Below are 25,587 nucleotides of genomic sequence, written 5' to 3' on the forward strand. Positions count from 1 at the left end.
TGGTAGGTGTCTTTACTAGTTAAATTCGAATTTATCTTCACACCCTTTGCGTAATCTTGGTGTTTTTACTAATACTTACATTTGGGGCAAATTATGTGGCCGTGGGATCGTTTGATAAAACAAAACGAAACGAAACGAAACGAAACGAAAAGAAGAAAATAATTATTAAAGGGTTCGTTTTGGTGGAGCGCATGCAATTAACTATTTGAACTCTTCTATGAAGCATGGTATTGCAGCATCAGTCCACTAAAGGAAAACTTCTCGAACTTCTGTAAAAAGCTACAAAGTAGATATTGCTTTACTTCAAGACATACTAGAAATGTTTTCATATCAATATGGCAAAAAGAATAAGTAAACCGAATAGGATAAGAAAGAAAGCTTTACTCGTCCTAGAACGAATTTCGGACACCTAGTACTTAACGTGAACACAAAAAACGCTTGTACTGTATTCTATTACATCAGTGCCGATGAGCGCACTGATTGCAGCTATTTTTCGGATCAAGTACATACAAAATGGTGATTTTAAAATTCTCTAAAATTCTAACATGTAGCGCACATTTGAGCACTCGATCAATGAAATTGAAACAAATTTATTCGTTTAGAAAGAAAGCATCAACATTTCTCTGTTAATATTTACGAATCGAAGAAGCAGCAGATACATCTATCTATCTAGATGAAGGGATAGACATAAGTACGATTAAATGATCTTACCAATTAATATATAAAATAATTAAGGGGGGAGAGGGAGAGGGAAGGAGAATATTTTCTCTACTCGATATGTGCGACTTTTATGGAGCATTTTTGGGCCGTGGCACAAGCGAAATAACGAGTCTGGCGTGCTCATCTTATTAGATGAGGGATACAAAAATGGCAGACAAAGTGCTTTAACATGAATTATGTTATGTAGCACATGTGTTATTTTTTACTATTTTCTTTTCGTTTTCCAACAAATGTTATTACACATGCTACTGCTCTTTACCTAAGAGCACCTTTATCTATGTTATATATATATACATGTGTGCATATCTGCATAAACATGCATCGTTACATACGTTCCTTAATGGATGTCTTCATAGACTCTGTTCACTTTGTTGTGTGCGCTGTTGAAGTGTTGAAAAAATCTTTTAGGCTCATGTGCTTTTTCTCCATTTAAAGTTTACACTTGCATCCATGAATATGTGTACATGTAAGCAATTATTCTGTAGTTTACTGAACTTCAACATTGCGGAAGTAAACAAAACGTACTTACGAACACATATATGCATGCATTCACATAAATGTGCGAGCGACTAGATGATAATACTTTAAAAATAAAAAGTAAAAAAAAAAAAAAAACAGAATAAACGGAATAATAATGAGAAATTTTTCAAACTGAATTAAAAATTAAACTGTAACTGGAATCTACTATTGTTATTGTTGTTGCTTTATTTCTTAAAGCACTCATACTGCGGGAATAATTAATTACAGGAAAGAAATATTAAAATAAAGGCAAACATGTACCTTAAAATCTTTGTTGATTACTTGTAAATAAAAATAAAATTTAAATAAAACTTTTTTTTTTTTTTTTTGCTCGAATTTAGAATTTCAAAGCAAAATTGCCCGTAGAATTAAACGACTCGCTTCCAAATCAAACTGGGTAAGCATAAGCTTAAAATTTTCGATCGAATTAAAAGCTTTAAGAAGACATCATAAATAATGCTATTGTTCTGGACGCAGAGTGCGTGACTTCACTATCGACGATAGATCGACGAACACTTTTTAATCCTCTACCTAAGGAGATCATTAATCATTTGCTATGTTTTGTAGGTACATTTTAAGGAAGCCTAAGATTTCGAGTCACTATGTACATGTTCACCTATCGACTGCTCAAGTGCTTCAACTTACTTCACTTTCAAATAGTTAGATGTAAATTGAGAGAAACTCCTTAAAATGTGCAAAAAAAAAAAAAAATTTAATAAATCTGATCTGGTATTAGATCTTTTTACAGCGTTGTAAGTAAATTTCTGCCAGTTTTGTCCAAAGAAAATTATCAACCACTGAAATGTCTTCTTGTCCTGACGTGGAAAGCACATTCCAAACTTTGTCATTATTTGACCTTCCAGCAAATAGACTATCATGCGAAAATTTTATATATTTGATACATTCATAAAACTCCTGCGTCATTAAGATAAGGATCGCAGAGATTATTATAATTGAATAGAAGTATGCTGGCGATGGCAAGAAATTGTCGATTGGGCACGAAATCGCTTTTTTATAATGAAACGAAGTTCGCCAGACGACTGCTGAAAGAACGGCATTATTGAAGTGCGTCTATAATTCATATAACACATTTGTTTTTTCTGTACTATTTATACTCCACGCATATATGGACTTTACGTACTTTATATACTTCATACATCTGATATATGTTATATATTTCGTGTAATGTATTGCAATTATTTTTAAATGAGGTATCCTTACATACTGGATGTCATCATTTCAAATACAACGAACTATTTTAAGAAAGTCAATATATTGGGCTGCCGCATGGTCGAGTAGATAGGGGTCGTAGTTACCAAATCGGTGATCGTGGGCGCGGAATTATGGCGAGTGCTTAGTCGGCCGGTAGACAGTGACTAGACTGTGACAATTCGCTATATCTTTCTCACTTCTCTTTGATCATCGCCGTGCTATACATATAGGTCACATTTCCTGATTGATTGTTTACATTGAAATAATAAATAAATAAAAATTTGTGTTGAAAGGGATCGTTCTTAGAGCGTCCTTCCACATAAAATGTATATAAGACGATTAATCTTTATATGGCAACAACGTTAGTAACAAATAGTGATCACTCAGTAAGGTTGTAGGATACAGATCTAGGTTGCTTATCGACGAATCTGTGGATTCAGGTACTACCAAGCTTCAAACGAAATGCGTCAAAATTTCATGACATTTATTGAACTGATGCAAAGCGGAAAGTGCAATTATCATCTTTCATCCATATATGTTGAGAAGCGCGAAGAAGGTATGCAGTTATTAATTTAGCTCCGCTAGTAAAATCCACCACCATACCTTATGTTTTGCACTCATTTTTATATCCACCACTGAAGGATGGGTTATACTCATTTTGTCGTAATGTTTGCGACGCATAAACGGAACCTCTATAGAGCCTATAAAGCGTACATATTCTTAATCAGTGTGAAATTCTGAATCATCAAGCCATGTCTGTCCATGTATGTGAGCATCTGGGGTATTTTATGGATAATTACCCGGTCACAAAAATTAAACTGCCGTCTTACCTTTTTGGTAGAAACATTAGAAGTCCTCGCACGCAGGTAGATATTGAAATAGAAACAAATCGGTCAATAGACACATCCACAGTAAAGCGCAAACCTTTGCTTCTCTAAGCAAAAGTTCGTGCGCTTTTCGTTTGTTCATTATTCATAAATTATGACAGATAGAAAGTTGAAATTTTCTAAATTTATTTTATAAAGGATCCACCGGCTTTACACAATGTTATTAGCGATCAAGTTTACATTTTTTCCACTGCTTTAATGTTTCCTACCTACAAGACAACAATCGAGAATGTTGAAAATTATTGTGTACATCTATCTATCACACATCGTCTGGGTCAAAATATGTTAATTCGGAACCAAATATGGTGGAGCAGTACAATGAAATGAGTATCAAATCGAAGAACTTGAAGAGCAGAATGCGACAAGCTATGTGTCCTGATGATAAATTATATGCGGCGAACGTCACGACGTGGTGAGCATTAATTCTTTTTCTTAACAGATTCATCGTTGTGGATGTCAAATAAGAGGACTAAGAATAGAACGCGGTATGAAACGCACTAACACGCCTAAAATAAAGAGTGGAAAATAAATTTTATCCAAGTACGAGCTTAAGCGAGTGAAAGCACGGCATGATAAAATGAATAGTGATTAGTGCACCAGATTCGGCGCCATCTAAGTATAACATCCTCACTTGTTTTGAATTCTTATTGTCCACTAATCCATTTGGAAAAGCTAATTTGTTCTCACATTAATTTTGCTATTGTCGTCCTCTTTTTTTGCTATTCATGGATTCGTGTACTTTTTCTTATAAAACAATGCGTTAACAGTGTTTCCATCATTTGGTTTACCACTTGGGACTTCATTACCCAACAAAAAGAATAACGCATTAATATTTACCACCGCCCTTGAAACTTTCATCAAAGTTAAATTCCAGGTTTTCACTATCGTTGAACCGATTACACGGTTTAAGCTTTCAGTATCTATTTCTCTCTTCTTTCGTTTTTCTTGATAATCTACCGTGAAGGGATTCTTCGACCTCTGGTAAATATAGGAAATTTTACGAAGTTATTTGCATTCCAAGAAAATGCTGTTTGATTGTGTCCTTATGTACAGTTTGTTTTATGCTGGGTGCAGAAGCAAAATAACGATCAGTCACGTTCGAGCACTGGCCCTGTACACAGCAGCCTGAAAACTACATATAAATAATGTTTGTTCTTCTTTTTCTTAAACGTGCAGCGAGTCAACAACAGATGGCGTCGTTACAGAGAAGGTTCAATGTCAACACAAAATATTTTGCTTGAGGCTTAATAAATTCGGCGACTAATTTAGATAGTGATTATTAGTAAAATTATAGTTTTTCAACTTTCATAACTGAAGCCAGGCTTATCCGTCAAACTATGAACTTTGTCGGTAAAAATAAGCTCAAAACTGTTATTGTCAGTCATAGCTTGTCCGTGTTAATCGCCCGAATTCCAACTGGAGCAACATTAACAAATTAAGGAATGTCATCGCGAAAAGCTGAAAAAAGATTAAAACGCTTTGAGTAACTGGCCATACCGGTTTGTGTTTGGGAAAGGGGCAAGCTGATTGAGCGGGGAAGTCTGCGATTTCTGTGCCTTTAATTCTGAAGGTTGTCATGGCAAAAACCTGGAAAAACCTTCAACTATACTTTGTAAGGAAAGTTATGGAATACTATCATCAGCACTGCGCACCTGTTAAGCCTCAGCTCTAATTCCTCCATTATATCCGTGAAATTTTGATAAAATCACGATCAAAACATATGCGAGAATTCGCCAATTCCAACACACCAACGCATCCTTCAGAACTTTTCCTCTCCAATGTGCAATTGTTCATTCGAGATATTCTCACACCAATGCCTGTTCCTTCTGACTGTCTAAGCTTTTCTTTCGTTAGAAGATGCGCATTTGGAACAACTAATGCTACGGAATGCTATCTTGAAATCGGCTACAGTCAATTTAAGACTTAGTGGTCACTTTATTAAAACTATTAGATTCCATATATAATGTTCCTCTTTTTAAAATAAAGCGTATGCTGCTAGTGCTGCAATGACTTTTGCAATTACGTAAGATGTTGCAAAATCGTAAAAATTTCATATATAAATATGACTTGAAATACATAGGATGCACAATTGAATAAAGGAATCTTTGCTTTATCTTTCGTCATCATCGTCATTAGTAATAGATTCGGTCCAAGTTGAATACTTTCTACTTTTTTTTCCTTTTGATACCCACCACTGTAAAATGGAGGTATATTCATTTTGTCTTCTTACCATAATATATGTAACACCCAAAAGGAGGCTTTTCAGAGACTTTAGAAAATCCTGACTTGATTTAATCATATCTGTCCATCTGTGTGGTGTGTGTTGTTGATACTCGCCTGGTCGCGAAAATGAAAATATCTACTTCAAATTTGGTTTGGTCATCTTTTATGGAATCGTTTACAGAAAACCATTCCGGAGATTGTCTGAATGAGCCGATTTGAAAACAATTATTTACTGGTCCCTCGGACAATTTGAAAGATTATATTATATTAATGAAATTCTACTCCATTTCAAGTTTCAATCAAATGCAGTTCTTCTCAATAAACGGCAGAATATATATGACGTAATGGTCAGTACTTATTAAAAACTTTTCTTGGTTCAGCCTAAGCTACTGGCGGATGCAAAAGTATTCGATACAGACCGAATACAGTTGCTTCATTGTCCCGCATTAAAATGGTAAAGTATTCAACAACTTTGTTGGTTACTTAATAACAAAAAGATCTAAGATTTTGTTATATACAAATAAGGAAAACTGTTTCCCACTTGATTTTCCTGTCGCTTTTAGTCTAACTAATAAAAAATGCGTGTTGTAAGTTGACAAAAAAAAAGTATATATATATATATATATTATATACATATATGTATATTGGGTAGTTTGACTCAACTCAAGTGTATGGGAGATTGCCTCAATACAAGTCCATTTGTTTGTTTGTGGCTTGAAAATACCAAACGTTCGAGACAAACCGAAAAAAGCAAAGCTTTTGCAATTGTTTCCTTTTATTTTTTTATTTATTTATTTTTTTTGAAAAAATTTAACAATTGAAAAACGTGTTTTTAATAGCTATGAGCCACTTTTTGTTTACACATATGCGCAACATTAGCACACATTTTTAGTAAACATACATGAACATGAACATGTATCCATTTATAATATTAGTCACTAGTTTTAGCAATTATCTGTGATCGTTTATCTGAAAATTTTCGAATCTATATTATTTATATCTTAGCCAAATAATATAAAGCATTTTGGCTTCTTTTCTTTGGGTTGTGTCGTTACATTCATAATCCAAGGCTTAGCATATACGCTTCATATTGCCAAGCATTTGGAAATTATCCGAGCTTTTGCATGTACTACAATTAATTTAATTAATCGTTGTTACGCCAAGTGAACAATTTAATTGAAAAAACGCCAAAGGCCCTCAGTGCTAGTATCGAGAAGGAAGATGTGTTAAATACTTAACTCATTGGTTCTTTTACTATTATTATTAAGCTTTAAAACTTAGAACATATATTTTGCTATTGAAAATAACTCAATTCGTGTCTCATAACGAGCACTTATGGCGTAGCTTGTTTCCGATGATTTGATTGTTGAAGAGTACAAGCAGTAGCGGATAATATTGAGCTAAGTACTAGAGGACCGTTATGACCCATATATGTTAAAAGGTATTATAGTTTCATCACGCTCTGTCATCATGACCTAGACGATCTATTGCAAAATCTGTCCAGGGGGTGTTAGGAGCATTAAATTGAAATTTGCCATTAGTCGCGTTCTATTTAGCAAATGTTTCTGTCGTCTCATTAATACTTGCTTTGAACCGTAATCTTCTTTGATCATCATATGTCTGCTTGAGTAGCGTTTTCCCTTTTTGTGACAACAACAACAACAACGAAAAAACCGCTTTCCTTTCGCTATCGAATGGCGTGGCGTTACGTTACAATTTACTCGATAACGCTGTAGGATGACTATTGACGAATCTACGCGATGTTTAAATAATGTCGATCGTCAAACGAAATTTTACGGAAAACTTCATGATGTTCCGACGATTAGTTAACACGTTATCGTTGTTTGAGTGGCCATACTTTTCCAATTTTCGAAAAAATCATTTTGATTCGTTAATAGCGAGGACACCTTTACGTGATGCTACGAACTTATTGAGCGATATGTTAAGTCTAATGGTAGTTTAAATTGTTCCACACTTGTAACAAATCCCTGCGTTATATTAACTTATCATCATTAATTTATATAACAATATCTATGTCATCTTTTCATGTTCCATAGGATCTTTTTAAGCCATAAATAAATAGTCGTCTCTTCATTTTCCTTTCAATATTTATTGACTTGAATCGACTGAATGCTATTTTGAAAGCGCAATTTAAAAACAAATCCAAAGGAAACGTTTATATCCATTCAGATGGCGAAAATGTAAATACAAAAGATTCGTTCCCGCTGCCTGTTTATCATCCGAAAATGCCACGTGCCGTGAAAAAAGGTAGCGAAATTACGTGAGTACAAATTCGTGGTTAACGACAAAAACCGCATATCCTTATCTTCTTCTTTTTTCTTTTTGATGAATGTGAAAAAATTTTTTTTTGTAGGAAAATAAGTTCAATGGAATTGAGTTTTTTGTCTTTCATGAGTTCTCATAATTTTCTGTTTCGTAAAGCTTTAATAATTCTTTTCCTCAGTCGATTAAAACAAAAAGCGCTTGAAAATTAGCTTAATATAAGAGCATAAAAATGGTTTGGTTGCTCGTGTATTTGGGACTTACAAAATTGATGGCCGCCCTTGTGATGGTAACCGTGATTCTAAATACGTAACGGACCGAGGATACATACAGATCAGATCAACAATTGCGAATATCACCTCAAGATCATCCTTCCCTCATGACGCTTAGAGAGTTTTTTCCTCGCTCCGTTTTTCATATACATTTTGTCGAAGTCTCTTTACGAAGACATGTGGTTGACCGTGTGATGAGCAATTATTTTTGTAAATTCTATTGCTTTACACGGAATCAATAAATTAAGTTGAATTCAACAAAAGATGCAGACTATGAGTTAAACCTATTTGTGACTCGTTGGATTAAAAAAAAAAAGAAGCTCAATGGAGAGAAACGTTATAACATAAGAGGTTGCCCTAGCATGTGGACAAATGACTCGAATTATAATATGTCGACATATCTTTCCTTTTCCACTCTAGCCTCACGTCTTATATAAACATATATATTTAATGTTTTGCGTAGACTTTGTAGTAACTGTGGGCTGCTTCTTGGACCAGTTCGGGTTGTGTTCACAATTATTCTGACCGGAGAGATAGCAAAGAAAGAGACGAAATTTAAAAGAAGAAAGCTTTTGTTTTTTGTCAGTTTTAAAATTGTAAACGTGATGGCAACAAACGGACATGGCCACATCGATTCATCTATCCTTGTTGTCAGATAGCATAGAATTGACCTGCATATTAAGTGATATATTTTTATCGGGTAGTGTAGAGTCATTTCATCGAAGCATTTATGCAATACCTAGTAAGAAGTCTCAGAGGCCCTATATTGGCCTTATTAATGTTGAAACATGTTGTCATCAATATTGACTCGGTCGGTCTAGGCTTGTCCGTCTATGTAATGACTGTGAAAAATCGTCACCTATCTAGTCGCCATCATTGAATTTTGACGAAGTCAAATTTTCAAGTGGAAGTCATTATTCCTTTTTACATGCAGACTGGTCTTTGGAAATAGGGCAAGTCGATAAAAAACGTAGGACTACGCGACTGGATTTCTGGATTTATCGCTCATCAGCTTCCAGAGCATCTGCACAAAAATTGTAAAATCGATCTTGCCCTCATAACGTTACGAATTATCGATTTTTGTTTTTTTTTTTTTTTAAATCGAGCACAATCATATGTACATACTTTTCTTATTTGTTGGATTTTATTATGCTTAGTCAACGATCGCAATCTAACGAATGGTATTTGCAAGTGTGCAAAACGCATTCAGTTATCTACAATTATTGCTTACTCATGAAAAAAACATGGATATATGTGCATTCAGATTGTGCGGATGTATATAACAAACAGAATGACTTGAGATAGGCGCGAATTAGGATCGAATATTTGGCAATCGATCCAGAATCGCTTTTTGAATCGATCTAAGCTTGCCCATGTCTGCCCACGCAATTTTGTGCTCAACCTACAGATCGCAATTCTTGATTCATTCTGGTGATAATACTCAATGTGCAATATAATGTGTAATATGTACTTGTCTGAAAGCTCACAACGTGTATATGAGAAGCTTGCTTTCGGCGTCGTGTACATTCATATTTGTCAAAAAGTAAGTTGTAAGTGATGGCAACGGATGCAATCTGTCATAAGTTTTCTATCTACTAGAAGTGGTTGCCAAATAAAAAAAAAATATATATATCCTTCAAAATTTTTTTATCAATTTGTCAATATAAATGTACGTAGTTAATGCAATTATAAATAATACTTACCGCCGTAAAGACATAAAATTTACTTTGAAATTTATACGCTCTACCTTTAGATCGTCAGATAAGACCCACACACAACCGAAATATTCAATGATATGAAATGATCTATTTTCGTAAATTCCGCCAATACATATCATGGCTATTTTTGAAAATCCTCTTATAATGAAAAAAATTAAAAATGGCACATATTAATATAAAGTTAGAACTAAACTAAATGCACTGACCCTGCGGGTTCGCTGCGGAAATATTGATATGAAGTCAAGCCCTTTTATTTTGTTTTTCAAAATAATGTTTGTTATATCCGGCTAAGGCCGACTTTTGGATACTCTACACCACTTCGTCTAACACCGCTATTCATTCATTTAGTGATTTAGTGCGATTAATTTACTATGGAACCATTTTCATCATAAATTATTAAAAATTACTCCCTTTTGGCATAAAAGTGCGATGATATCCAAAAGATATACCTACTTGGTCCAACAGTTTGTTGTGATACAGTTACGTTTAATATCAACAAATTTTCATTATAGGATATTAAAAATTGAATATTTGTGCCACCTAAAGATCAATTTTTTATTAAACGCTATGTATGATGTGGGGTCCAAAAAATAGATCGACGTCGTCCAAATTCGATAAGGTTAATTTTTATATCAATTGTTACTATTGTAACATGAAGTACTGAAAGTTGGTGTTTTTTATCATGTAAAGATTGAGTTTCCTTTGGAACGGTTCTACGACAGGGCGCCCAAAAAAAGTGCCCAATCCGCTCCAAATTTTTGACACCAAGTTAGAATGCCAAAGGGCTATTACTCAGCGATTTTTTTTGTTCGCAAAATTCGGAAAATAGTAACATATTTACATAAAATGACTTTCCAAAATATGATGTCACATGAGCAGTGGTCGAAAAAGTGGTCCGGTCCGAACAACATATATTCAATAGTGTCTGTCCCTGCGCCAAAACTCTTGGATATATCAAATCTCAAGAATCGATCGGCAGTCATCAGGTAGATTGACAAGCAGACAGGCAGACCAGTTCATTCGGTCGCGGTATAGTGAAGGGCGGATCTGTCTCCAGTACTTCTGGATGTTGTAGACTCTGTGCCGCAATTGGTGTAGGGTATAATAAATGATTAAAACCTCAAACGGTCTCCCAGTACTGCCTTCACACAAATGACAATAACCGTAATATAAAATAAACAAACAGACAAACAAACAATAAAATTTCTTATTTGTATTGCAATGGTGACGAGGCGGTTATTTATATTTTTATACATGAGATTACTTATAGGTGTGTTCATGTTTATACACTTTTTTTGTGTAAGTATATGCAAGTATATAATTGCAATATGCATTTACTTGTGATGATTAATTGGAACTTAATGGCTGAGCTATATATTTTTTTGAAATTTTCTCCTTCCTTACGGTAAAGATAAATTAAAAGGCCATGTGTATCATATAATCAGTGCATAACTATGATGCAGCATTTGTGTAAACACAAAAATTTCAAATTTTAAATAAAAGTTGAAACAGAAAATCGAAATCGAATATTTAAAAAAAATTTTCAGATAAATTTATTGAAATTAATTAAATTGATTTTCTTCCCTTTCTTTTTTAAATAGAAGAAGAAGAAATTTGTGTAATAAACTTCACGGTCTTTGGCTACAATAAACAAAAGATTATATTCACAACTTGCGTGCGTTGCTCTCCACTTTTGATTTTGTTTTTTCTTCTCGTCCGCTTTAAATGAGTGCTTAACTCGATCGAGACACTTCACATGATTACTTTTTACATGTAACTTTGTACCTTTATGACGACGTTGTCTTCTTGTTAGTTGTTGCGGTTATTACCTTAGTTCTATTCTCTATTTCGTCTTCGCATTATTCTAATTTGTTAATTTTGCAATTGCCATTACGGTTGGCCCGTATCGCTATAGGCAAGCATAGCCTTTCATACCTTCATCATATAATGATTGTCTTCAGTAATAATAATATTTTTGTTGTAAAGATTATTGTATACATACAGGGGTATACAGTTGTCGTTTTCATTTTTTTTTTTTCTTTTTTTCTTCTTCTTCTTCTTCTATTCTTCTTTACGTTGCCTTGTTATAATATTGTTTTTGTTTCTCCGTCTTAGTCTTGGCTTTATTTATTATAATAAAAATTACAAATTAGCGGTAAATGCAATAACAAAGTTTCTTGCATAATTGGTTATAACAAAATGAGAATTTTGCGAAAGTTGATAGCTGTACAAATATTCTTAGGAAAAATGCGTTAATAGAAACAGTTATTTAGAGAAAGCTATCGTCGACAACGAATGCAGGTTTGCTACTACGTGCAGCTATTTTTAAAAACATCTTTTCAAACAACTTAACAGACGTATTAATTAAATACGATACGATACGATATGATTCTATACGATACGCTAGATATTTAATATATATTCGTGACTGAGCCTAGTAGTCTCATACAACCCAGAATACTTACATCATAGGCTATGAAATGTCATTTTCCAAGCCCTGGGTTAAGAAATCGGATGAGAGATAGACGATGAAAGATGTTCTTCTACGACAATCTCGAGCAGATTACGCTCGAGCGAACGTTGTCGCCCGTTTTGAGGGACGAATTTCTGAAAATTGTTGTTCTAATCGTAAATAGGTGAGTTGCAGAAATGGTAACTTTTGTAATTGGGCCGGAAGTTGAACATATCCAAAGAGATTCACCAAAGTCATATTGCAGCCAAGTTGCTAATATCTATGTTTACCTAAGTTTCGAAACGTTACACTTTACGCTTCACGCACAAACATAAGCCTTCACCGAAACATTTATAAAAAGTGATAAAATTTCGTATAAGTTAAGCGCTTCTGTCAGAGGGTCAATGATTAATTGTGTAGTAGCTTGGCTGAACCCAATTTCACGTCATGTCTCGGAGGAGGATTACATGATGACGTGGTTAGATGTCATTGGCACGTGGAACACGCCTAAGCAAGCTTTTCGTCTTAGACGACATTGAAAATATTGCTTAGAGAAATATATCCCATGCAGGTACGTGATCTTCCACTTGCGTAATTAAAAAATGCATCAATGGAAAAATCCAATATTTTACCAAATTATTTCTATTTCAAAGCCGGCCACATTACCAAATGATGTCAACGTTGATTATCCGTACTAGTCCCTTAAGCTCTCTGAGTAAGAAGTTTGAAAGGAGAAAAAGGAGGAAAAATATTATTCTAATTGAACAATTTGATTTTAGACTAGATGGTTAATCCAGCTGCCGTAGTGAAGTTAAAATGTTTATTTTCCAAATATTTTCAATGTGTTCACAGGATAAGATGTTTAGAAAAAGGATTTTCGAATACACGAAACTAACAAATCCATTCTGTTTGGCATAATCATTTCATTTTTACAAAGATCTTTGCCGGTTTTCCCTTTCTAGATGTAAATTTAATCCAAAGCGTTTTTTTTCAAAAATTATTTCTATATTTCCCTTGTAGAGGAATTTTCTGATTTAGCGGCTACGCCCGCACAAGTATCCAAATCAGTCTCGAATTCTGAATTGATTTAAGTACGTCCGCCTGTACGTTTATGCTAAATATGCTCCTGGCGGCAAAAATGACGCTGCCAGTTGTCAATTTACCGTAAATGGTATCGCAAAGGGGCTTAATCAGTCAGAGGACTGACGCCTATTCTGCAACATTAACACATTAACTGAGAAATCCTCTCCTCTTTAGTTTTCTGCTTACGACCCATAAATTACGATAAACAGATAACATAGATTTTCAAGCATACTCTCGAAATGGGAAAAGCAGCCTTGTCCACCCAATATTATAATTGCCGAATTTTGATTTTTTTTTTTTTTTTTTTTTTTTTTTTTTTTTTAAATAAAAATGGTGGACACATTTATTATAATCGAATATAATTTTCTCACTTGTTTTCTCTAAGATCGTTGTTTTGTTCAGCTGATAAATAAAATGAAGCATTTGAATAGGATTGGAAAGTTCATTGGACTCGTTTTGCAAAATTTGTATTTTCCTTTTTTTTTGTTACCTCATTCATTTTTGTTATTCATTTTTTAATTTCATTTTTATTTTTTACTTTTTTCTTTTGCCAAAAATAGTCATACGATTTGCCACAATTTGTTCATCCATATTGATTCATAAATTAAAATAAGTCGTTGTTTAGCAGAAATGTTGTTAAGCACACCGTAGAGGAGCAATTGTGTAACATTGGTCACTGGCTTTGCTGCTTTTTGGTAGTTTACAAAGCTCTTTACTTAGACCAGTTGCCTGCATGGACACATTTTACGAATTACAAAAAAAACTGTGTAATAGTGTCTCTAAATCATATGCATATGTTGAAAAATTTGTCATAGCAACTTTTTTTAACGCATGGGAAAGCGATAAAAATGTTGTGTTAACTTACTTTCCGTTAAAAAAAATTTCCACTTTCTCCCTAAAGCAATGTAAAAAACGAAATCTAAATCTCTAGCGGCCAAAAAAGAGAATCAAAGCGTTTTAATGTATTTAGATCGCGCTAATCCCTTGCTGGTTTCGGTCCAAGATTTCAATTAATGAGGCAACTTTAAAAGAGAGTGTTTTTTAACATTTTCTTGGAACTAAAAAATAGTAAGGAAATAGTAATTAATGTTCAAAGAAGCTTTAAGCAATATTAATTATTATTCACTAAAAAACAAATTATGTTAAGGGCGTGAGGTTTCATTGGAATTTCAATGGGAAAGACAACCACTACTTACCCTAACAGAGCTCTAGCGTGTAGTTAGGATTGGAAGGATATATTTGGAATCTATAATATGAAAATATGTTTCGAACGACTTACAGAGATTTAAATTTTAAAAATTTGGTACGTAGACTTTATAACTTTAGCTTGGCGAAATAAGAAAACACCCTTCAAACAAGCTAACCAAATTCAAACTCAACTTTTCGAAACTATTTATGCCAAAAAATTGAAAAATCTGTTGAAAAACAAGTTTATTTTAAATTTGTTTACCCTCTTCGAAAGGTTGGGCCAGTTGGCTATAGCTTCATGCGGTACCCACAAAGATATCTTACGTTTTGTAATTGGGATGGAATAGGCATCCAAGTCCAACCATACCTAGCTCCTAGCTTGCCAAAGCTCTGTTCGGAGAGTTGGTAAGAGTCTGTGCAAGTAAAATTCGAATTCACCTTCACACCCTTAATAATTTTTTTGGGATTTTTTGAAAGAAATGGGATCATTTAGTATATTTTGTTTCCTGCCAATAATAATTGTAAGTAACACAGACTTATATAGAAGTAAAACCACTATAGTGGAACACGTCTCACTATTTCGCTTATACAGTTATTGATATAACTTTTCAAAATAAGGCATTATACAAGAAATGATCGAAAAAATGATCCAATCCGCACAACGCTTTTTTCCTTGGCCCAAAACATACTGTTGTACCGCAATTCATTCATTTCGAATATCTCAAAAATCACGAGCTGACTGTTAAAGAAAATAAAACAAGACGGACAGACGGGCAGACAAGCGAAGGCGGGCTTATATCCGCACCCACCTTGTTCTTATGCAACAAGTGCTGCGAAGTATAAAAAAGAAAGGAGATATCGATCAGTATAATAAATCTTCTATATATATCTCCAAGTTTATTTGTTGGGATGAGCGAGAAGCTTTTGCTTCGGCTTCGGTAGAACCGGCAAAATTTTAAGTATTAAAAGTAATATTACTGTGCCTTTGAAAAACCTTTTTCTGAAACTGCAGTTAACGCTTAAATGTATGGCGATGTAGAGTTACAATGTTATATATAAAACTTCATACATTCTCTTTATGTAGCATCCTTTGCATAATGTTTTTTTCTAGATCGTTAAATCGTTACATTAAATGAATGCAGACAGATGGCAATAGTATAGATTTAAGGGTTAAACTTTCAATACAATTGAAAGAAAATTGAGGGCACCAATAATACGGCAGGTACGGGAAGCGTGTTGATAAAACACGGGAGAAAGGGTCATGTTCCTTATTATGTTATGCGCCTTAGAGCCAATTGAGATACTACCTACCTACCCACTTCCACCAATGCATGAAATTTTCCACTTGATTCTTTCATAGCTTTCCCCATGGACTTGGTAATTTGGTGAAGTCGTCGAGTTATTGTTGAATGTAGACTAAAGTCCGACATGTTTGGACTGTTTCAATTTTAATACGTTTGCACGTTTGAAGTGTATATATATATATATATATGTATATGTTTTTCACCTTTTTCTTTCTCTTTCTTTGCCGAATAAGAATTGAGTATTCTGTACTGTTGACCGATTAAATGACCTCGTTAAAAATGATTCGATCCGAAATGGTTTCGATTCGTTGTTTTTTCGGACAACGTATTTATAATCATTTTTAAAGGAATTGTAACGCAACAGTGTGTTAAACGAATTCTAACGAAAATAGTAAATCGATGGCGGCAACTGCTCACTTATGCAAATAAAAGGATGCCGAAATTGGGAAACAAAAACTGAAAACTTCAGTATCGATGAATGAACTCGGTGTGCGTGGGTGTTTTCGAGAGAGCGAATGCGAAATTACTTAAATAGAACAACATAGTAGATCCCAATGTTTAATGAAAGTGCTGCTTTAGAATTAAGCAAAGCCAAGCAGGATAATGGAGGGACATGTTTTCTCAAGTATCTCATAAAAAATCAAAGTGCCAAAAATGCGCGCATACAACAAGCTTAACAAGCGCTTGCCAATGTATTAAGAATATAAATAAAACACTAACATGCATAATTAAAAACAATCTGAATGAATAATATTTTCGCAAACACGTTCACTTGAAGCGAGACATAAGCAAAAGCTGGATTACTTTTTTCTTGAAAAGTTAATCGTCTAATGCAAAATGCACGGTAGCAATCGAAACAAAACAGGCTTCTGTCTGCAAATGAAATCTACTTTACGGTTAAAAGTCATTTGCATGTTTTATATTACACAAGTTTTTTAACCATATGTGTTGGATAACGGCTGGTCGGCTATTCATGTTAGATTACTCATCACGCACTCATCTAATTATTGTTTTTATGATATGAAAATTAACGCTTTAATCGCTTCATACAAATCAGGCTTAGAACTATTCCATGCCTGATAACGAAGTCTAGGCGTGTAGGGACTGCAATGTCCAATATACTATACGGGAAGGTTTCGACTCGGACCCCCGAAAAGTCAGTTGGCGGGAAAGCTCCGTCCTATTTTACTATATGTAAGCAAACGTATCAAGTAAAGGTGAGCAGATGCTATTCGTCCGGCGGGTCCTTATTACTTACTTACATCGACGTATAAGCATTGCTTTTAATCTCTCGCTGCATCAGCGAGATGTGAAGTGCAGAGTGAATAAACTAAAGCAGCGGCTAAAGTGCACTTAATGCACATCGCATTGCCCCACTACTACTAGCGTTGCTTTTGTCGCGCTCTGTCTGGAATTCCTTGTACAAATTCAATCCTATATAGAATTGATTCAATTTGATATAACTTATAAAGACTTTGTACACACACATTTGCCACATTTTTTCGCGTTCGGTTATTGGAAAAGGAAAAAAATATATTTTATAAGAAAGATTTTCTAACTTTCACTTGTTTGTAGCGGAAATATTTGAAATTTCTGTTTAATTGCACTATTAATAATAATTTTCATCTTACATTTCTTCTCTCTTTTTTTCTTTTTTCAGTTAATTAAACGAACACAAACGACTGGTGGTGTGTATATCGTATAACACACAAGCATTTTGCATTCACTGTTGATCCTCGCCCTTCGGTCCTCCTTCAGTTGTTTCTTAATAGCTAAGCAACGTAGCATAATCTGTTTCCTCACAACCATTTGTAACGATAAAACACCAATACAAACAAGCGCATCGTATATTATATACACACACATATATATCTATATATATATATATCTATATATATATATATCTATATATATAAATATATATTAAAATATTGAAATCAAAAGCACATATATAGAACGAGAAGATGAGTAAAAAGCCAACAACTGGACCCGCACTACATAAAGTGATAATGGTAGGCAGCGGTGGTGTGGGTAAATCGGCTCTAACACTACAATTTATGTACGATGAATTTGTTGAGGATTATGAACCAACCAAAGCTGATAGTTATAGAAAAAAGGTCAGTAATAAAAAATGTCTCCATCGAAAACGTTTAATTTATTTTTATTTTGCAAATTCCTTTCCTTCTCTTCCTTTTTCTTTTCTTTTTTTTTTTTTTTTTTTTTTTAACTTTTTCTGGTGACAATTTAGGTGGTTTTAGATGGTGAAGAAGTACAAATAGATATTTTAGATACAGCCGGCCAAGAAGATTATGCTGCCATCAGAGATAATTATTTTCGCAGTGGAGAAGGTTTCCTTTGCGTTTTCTCCATAACAGATGACGAAAGCTTCCAAGCTACACAGGAATTCAGGTTAGTGCCTTAATGCTTTAAATGCCTTCACTGCATTCCTATTATGGAATGATATGCTCTCACGCGGTTGATTATTTCTATGTCTACGTAATGAGGTGACGTGATGCACTTAAGCGTATAGAATATTTACATATTCAGTATTGTTATGTAGGTTTATACGCACAAATGCATTCTATTCCATTTAATCTCCAGCAATGTATTTCTTTGCTTTAATTACTTTCGCAGCCTTAATTGCAGTCAGTCAGTTGGTCATTATTGTACTATATAAAAATTTTTATTATTATTATTATTATTATTATTACAATTAATTTAGCCTGAGGAATGAATTCTAAGATTGAAGTCATAAAACACTAGCATCTAAGGCTATCGGCTTTATTTAAAAAAAAAAAAAAAAAAAAAAAAAAAAAAAAAAAAAAAAAAAAAAAAGAACATCAGAAAAGAGATAAGCAGGAGCAGAAATTTCGGAATGAACACCTAAAAGGACAAAAAGCATTGGTAGACACTGTCAAAGGTCTAACCGAAGTCAAGCGAAATTTTTATTGAAATTTGTTGTATAATTATTTTTAGTTTTTTATATGTGCATTTTTTTGAATTTTTTTTTTTTTTCTTTTGCATTAAAATTTTTAATGTGTTTTTTTATAACTTGAAGTTGGTGAAATATTTTTTTAATTTTTTCATATGAAGTTGTGTGAAACGTCCTTATCATGAAATGAAATTTTTTATTTTATATACGTTACAATATGTTTATATAATAGTTCTAATTGTTTTTCTTGGTGGTAGGTCCGCGCGCAGAATCAGTCGATTCTGACTCTGTCTCCCCATTAATTACTCTTTCCATGATAGTATTGTGCAAAATGCAGCATGCATACATTATGTACGGCGCATTTTCATGGTTATAATGAAAAACTCTTTTCAGTTTTATTACGCGCTTTTGGATGATGGGCTTTTTTAAACACTGATTGGTGGTCATTAGCCATAATTGTAACGGATAACCCAAGTCTCCTAACAGCCATTTGTTTGCGAATATTCGAGTTAATCTATATAGCTGAATCATGGCAAGATCCTGGCAAAAGTCCAAGTTCATGATCGCAAACTTTTTAAATAAAATACAAAAATATGATCAACATACATCTTTAAATTTAATTAACGTATTGCTCCGATATTCCAACTATAATAACCCTTCCTTCTCGTATATAGTGTTCTGCAAGTGTCTCAGGTTGAGTGCAGTCAATTGCTTCGATTGTACCCCCTATTAACAAATTTTTGGAAAACTCTGAAAGAGCAAGTTTTTTTAACCCACAAACCATACCCTAATGGCTGGGTCAGTAGAGTTAAGTAATTGTTTGTCATAAATTCTTGATAAGAGCCATCCATCCATGAGCCAAAAGTAATACCACTAAAAAAAAACTATATGCAAATTGGCAAAAGAAAAAAAGAATGGGATTTTTTAAATCCAGTTCATGCAGTTATCACCCGAACTCCGAAGGGTAAAGAAGTTTTTTGACTAGCGTGTTGTGACAAATCCTTCATGACATCCCATAGCAATGTGTTAACAAACCTAAAAAACCGAATAAAAACCGAATCTTGAAACAGGAACCGGTCGTTTTTATTCCTGAAATGTTTCAACAATCTTCTACGCTGCAATCTAATAAAATTGATTAATAGATAATAAAAAAAAAAAAGAAGTTTTTTACACTATTCTCTTTTTGCCCATTTTCCACAAAATTACACAAAAACATTGTAATTATTTCGTCTTCCATTTTGCTTTACACTTTTTCCTTTTACCGTATCCTTAAGTTTTTCAAAATTTGTTCTTTACACTGCTGCACTACCCTCTGCTATTATAATAAGAACGCAGTGCTGAAAAATAGATCACAAACTATGCCATAGTTTTGTAATCCTCACATCTATGTTTAAACACTAGAATACCAAAATAGCATAAAAGAGTAACAAGAACAGCTTTTCAGCTGTTTAGCTGTTTGGGAGAAAGATATGGGGTTTTGAACTGTCGGTGATAGTGCGCAGAGTAAGGCTGTTAAAGTAAAATGTTAAATCACATCTGCATTGCAAGCTCTTCAATTCATAACTAAGGCAAAAGGGGAAGTTTCTGCCAATATGCTAGTAATTTTGAACTGGATCGTTGGCCGATTCGATTGAGTTTCGTATTGGACCTGACTACAATTGCAAAACAAAATTTTGCGACTTACCTACCTCCCTCAACAAAAGTTTCGAGATCGCAATTGTGATATCTATTAACTAGCGAATGACAGAGAGACACGACTCCGCTTTGCTTAATAGACATTTCGATGCATAGAAAATAGAAAATGCGTAGAAATTCGTAAACCATTGAAAAATATAATCTAATCCCTTGTGCTATCGAGTGTACAAAAACTTGCAGCCACTTCACAGATAGCGAATATCAACGATTAAATGAGAAAATTCTGTAAAAGTGTAGGATAATAAATGAAACTTGTTTCAATTATTGTTTGTTTCTAAGCATATTACATCTATCTATAGAAAAAAAACTCATTCTCACCCTATGCATAATAGTGCGAAAAACATTCAGAAATATTATAAAGAATGAAGTATAATGACTTGTGTGACTTTAAAGGAAATCCTTGTTTTTCAATGGAAGTACACTTTCATATAATGCAAGTAAGTGCGCGAAACTCAAGTAGTAGTTAATAATGTGGGCTGCAATTCATGCGGCGACCACAAACAATCGTATTGAAAATAAGGATATAAGCAAAATATAGTTTTGGAAATAAAATAACTGTCACGACCATGATTGCTTCGTACACATTTACATTAAATATTGTAATATTGCTTCAAATTTTTAGTGAATCATAACTTAATCATTATCACATGTGGAATGAATTCAGTGTCTCTTTGCATCTGTCGTACGCTTCTACGACCTTTGTACTGAGAGAGACTTCGCCGATTTCATCAAATTGCTTACTACGTTGTTCTATCTATTAATGATTCATAAATTTGTCATTTGTTATTCGCGCCGCCCCCCTCTTCTAAGGTAGTGGGCAAAGAAGTGCGCTCGCTTGAATCTTGCATAATGTTATTCAAATGTTTAAGTAGAAAGAAACTCAAATAATTAGTCATATATTTCTTTAAAAAAATTATTCAGTCGCTTTTAAACAATAAAACCGCCCTGAGAACTTTTTTTGAGAGTTGTTTCACTTCAATTGATTATAACAACAATAAAATCAAACAAGTGAAAATATTATAGTTGGGCAAGGCCGACATTTAGATACCGTGCACCACTTCTCTTTAGATAATTGTTTATTCATCAAAAATCCGTCGGTATTCATGTGAAGACGTGTGGGTTTCATGAGAGCTCTTATAATAATATAGAAGCCGTCAAGGCCGTGGACTAGCGTACTCCAAATTTAACAAATCTAATTTGCTTTTTAAAGATTTTATTATTCTTCATTTATTTTTGTCATAAATCGTTTTACCTCTTGTTTTACTCGTCATAAGAATGCTCATATGGAATGGAAAACAATCCAGAACATAAATCCATATGGTTAAAGTTTAGTATAGGTGGACGTCGGTCGGACAGGCAAGCTTAGATCAGTTCAAAAAGTGATCCCGAATCGATTGACACACAAAGAAGTTGTGGCCATCTTAAGTCTTTATGTTAGATATGACGTCATCAATCGTAAAACTGATATTAAGACCTGCTACGATTGAATTTATAACAAGTTACGCCTTAATCTGAATTTGCAAGACTCCTCTGACATTAATAATGCTATAGAAGATTTTACAAATCGTGTTCGTCACGGTGCTCTTATGTCTACTCCCAGAAATTTTGAGACGAGCCTAGGTATTATAACAGTTAGGATAGTCTTGAAACAAGGCGAACGATCAGCAACATGAGAAGATTAGGAAGACACCGACAAAACAGTAGGAATCCTCTAAGTAAAAAGAATTTAAATAGAGCTACAAAGGATTTACGCTTATGTCAAGCTAAGATAAAACACGAACACCTTAACAATTTTTTAATCCATGTCAATTCAGGCATGTTTTATGAGTGTTATATGGAGAGCTTCCCATACCCTAAACAACCGACCAAGTGAAATGATCCTTTAAGAGACAGGTACCGAAAATAGTGTGGAAATGAAGTGGAGAAAAACGAAAATTTGGTCGATCGTCTAAAAAAACAAAAAAGAAACTTTTCAGTATAATACACTTTATTGGACCTGAAACGCAAAAGACGCATTGAAATTTCTAGCCGGCCTACGTTTCATGGCGCTTGGCGGGCTACCAGACATAAGACATTTGCTGAAGTCAAAGGAAGGGTGAGCAAACTATACGTTAAGAAGTAGAATAACTATTAAATCTTCACCACCCGAGGATCTCATCCTTTTAACTTTAACTTTTAAGGCTATGTTAAGATTGAATCACTTATTAATCGAATGAAAACGCGCAGAAATAATGATCGCGGCTAAACCTAATAAGCCAGTAAATGTTGTAAGCTTGTACAGACCGATTAGGTCACTGGTCACTTTTCCTAAAACAGTAGAGCAAATATATTTACGAACACTACTCCCAGTTCTAGACCAGCAATTTATTTTTCCCATCCGTGTGAGTAGTCAAGTAGGCAAAGAATTAACTTCTTAACTAATTATTCAGTGGTTGTGGGATCATATGATTTAAATTATCCGGTGACCTTTAAATCCACACTTTGCAAATTTATTTACAAAACGTCGGTCATCGTTTCGGCTTAAGGAATAAACATGGAGCCCCAACCAGAAATGTCATCGGGTTGTTTTGTGTGTTAGAGAAGGCACTGAAAAAAAAAAACAAGTAAAAAATTTTAAATTCGGTCGGCACCGAATCTTTTATACCCATCACCGTTTACCTCAAAAGAGAACAAAAGAAATAAAAGAACATATTTCTCATGCTCTATAAGGTGGAGTGGGCGCACTTGATTTCTTCTATTTTCAAAATAAAAGTTTTTGTCGTAGAGGCATGCTGGAGTTGTGGATTGTGGGCGTGACCTTTAAAAAGTTTACGTCAATTCCAAATTCTTTTGCAAATGTGTAGGCGATAGCATCATGTTCTCCGCAAATACTACAAAGCTGCGTAAACGGACAGATGGACAGATGAGCAGGCGGCCATGTTTAGATGCATTCAAGATGTGAAACTAGCCAAGAAGTTGTATACTTTATGGGGTTTCTGAAGCTTACGTCTGGCTATCGCAAACGCTTTGATCAAATAATCCCATCATAAAAGTATTTTAATTTAACGGGCAAATCAATTTTATACTCATACATATACACTCTTCAAAGATAAAGAATTCAGAAGAAGGATCGAGATGAAATACCTAATTGATGATTGTTCGATGAGTGTTAGTTAATCCGCTAGGAGATGTATTACTAATCCTATCAGTTGTTGATTGATACACGTGCACGTTTGGTGCTTGAGGGTCCGCTAACTTTTTTATTCAATTTGAATTTCTCCCTATTTCTCTCTGCATTCTCGCGCTACTACTACTACTACTACTACTACTACTAAATTATTCAATTATTTTATTAATTGTTTACGCAAGCAGTTATATCGTTCTACTAAAGCGCATGGAGTAGAACATTTATGAGGCAAGTAGTAACGCACTATCACATATACTTACTTCAGTATCACGTATTTTCAGTTGTAAGAGAATTTATTGAATCGATTTAATCCAATTCTGTTACAAGACAAATGTTTGCTTTTTCTAAACTAGGCTTGAAAGGCAAAATTACTATTTCAACTACTTCAACTTACGGAATTAGTTTGGAAAGGTTGAGCTAATCACTCATACCAAAATCGATGTGCTGGGTGTATGAGGTAAATAAGCGCTGACGGCAAATTTATTCAATTTGACTCATTTATGTTTTTGTTGTCGAATATTCTGAAAAATTCGAATAATTTATCTATTGATTTAGAAACATATATCTATTGGTTCACAATAAAATTGTGAAATGTATACAAGTACTCATTTCTTTTCCTGCCCACATCACCTCTTACTTTCAAATATCCGTATGTACTATACGTATTTTAGCGGATATAAATCAAATTGACTAAAGTGTGGGGAACATATTATTGGGAGCTCGCTGCCTTGTTATACACTTGGCACAGACATAACGGTCGATGGGCAATTGCTCCCAACTGAAACCAGGTGCCGTATAAATGAGAAGTAAATTCGCCATCAAATAAGGCCGTATATGATAAATGGAACGGAAAAAATCTGCGGAAAATGTATTTAAAAATGTAATATATGTGAAAAACGATTCTGAATAAAGTTGCTTTATAACAAAAATTGTAATAATGCTTGGACTCGTTTCCGGCGAAATTGGTATATACCCAACATCAAGCAGTGCCGCGAGTAAGTGTTTTTCCACTATATATCTTGTGTATTATGCAACCAATGCATTTTCTTTTAACTCGAGCGATTTTAATGCTTAAGGTTCACGCAATTCATCGCATGTGTAACGTTACTTTCGGTGCAGTTATGCCGTCTTTTATATTGCCTTAGCGTGTATGGAATATTTTAGTTATCGTGTTTTTTTTTTTTTTTTTTTTTAGCTCTATTCTTAAATTGGGGTTTATTGTCGTCCTCGTTTGGCGCCAATATATATATATATATATATATATATATATATATAGTAGTAATGCAGTTATTTATAAGTGTGCATCAGCCTGTAATGTTTACAGAAAATAATTGCAAATTTTTAAATCGTTTCTCTAGAAAAATAATTTTTTATATTCATTTTTTAATTACTTACGTATTTCCTTCTTTTCTTATCAGGGAACAAATATTGCGCGTAAAAAATGACGAAAGTATACCTTTTCTTCTGGTTGGTAACAAATGCGATTTGAATGACCGGCGCAAAGTAGCCCTTAACGAGTGTCAGACCAGAGCTCAAATGTGGCAGGTGCCGTATGTAGAAACATCAGCCAAAACTCGTGAAAATGTCGACAAAGTAAGTCGATCGCTGTCTCTTTATAATTATAAAAATGGAAACAGTTTTTTTCGTTTACTTTTTTTACGTTCGTTTTTATTTATCTATTATCACAACCTCCTTATGCGCTACATACACTTTTTTCGATTGAATTTTGAACGCAGCTAATATCTTGTGTTAATGTTTAAATCATTTGCAATGTGATCTCATTGTTGCTAATGTCTTTCGTTTGTTATGTTAATTCATTCGATGACTTTACAAGTACAACAATACATCAATTACTGAATAACGTAAATACAGAATTAATTGTTTTCACGTAATTGAGTTAACTTAAATTTTTTTTTTTTTTTTTTTTTTTTTT

At 33.9% G+C, this 25,587-nt stretch overlaps 1 protein-coding gene across 2 annotated transcripts in view; it reads left to right on the forward strand.

The window, feature by feature from the left end:
- Positions 1-25,587, forward strand: part of LOC119637525 (ras-related protein Ral-a) — a 36,567-nt gene that overhangs the window by 5,310 nt on the left and 5,670 nt on the right. For both annotated transcript variants that reach the window (XM_038033598.1, XM_038033589.1), the window contains exons 2-4: positions 17,522-17,978; positions 18,110-18,270; positions 25,073-25,247. In XM_038033598.1, the coding sequence (XP_037889526.1) occupies positions 17,826-17,978; positions 18,110-18,270; positions 25,073-25,247 (489 nt within the window). In that variant the 5' untranslated portion in view covers positions 17,522-17,825. The remainder of the gene's footprint in view (positions 1-17,521; positions 17,979-18,109; positions 18,271-25,072; positions 25,248-25,587) is intronic.

The sequence above is a fragment of the Glossina fuscipes genome, unplaced genomic scaffold (assembly GCF_014805625.2).
Source record: "Glossina fuscipes isolate IAEA_lab_2018 unplaced genomic scaffold, Yale_Gfus_2 0, whole genome shotgun sequence".
Taxonomy (NCBI): Eukaryota; Metazoa; Arthropoda; class Insecta; order Diptera; family Glossinidae; genus Glossina; species Glossina fuscipes.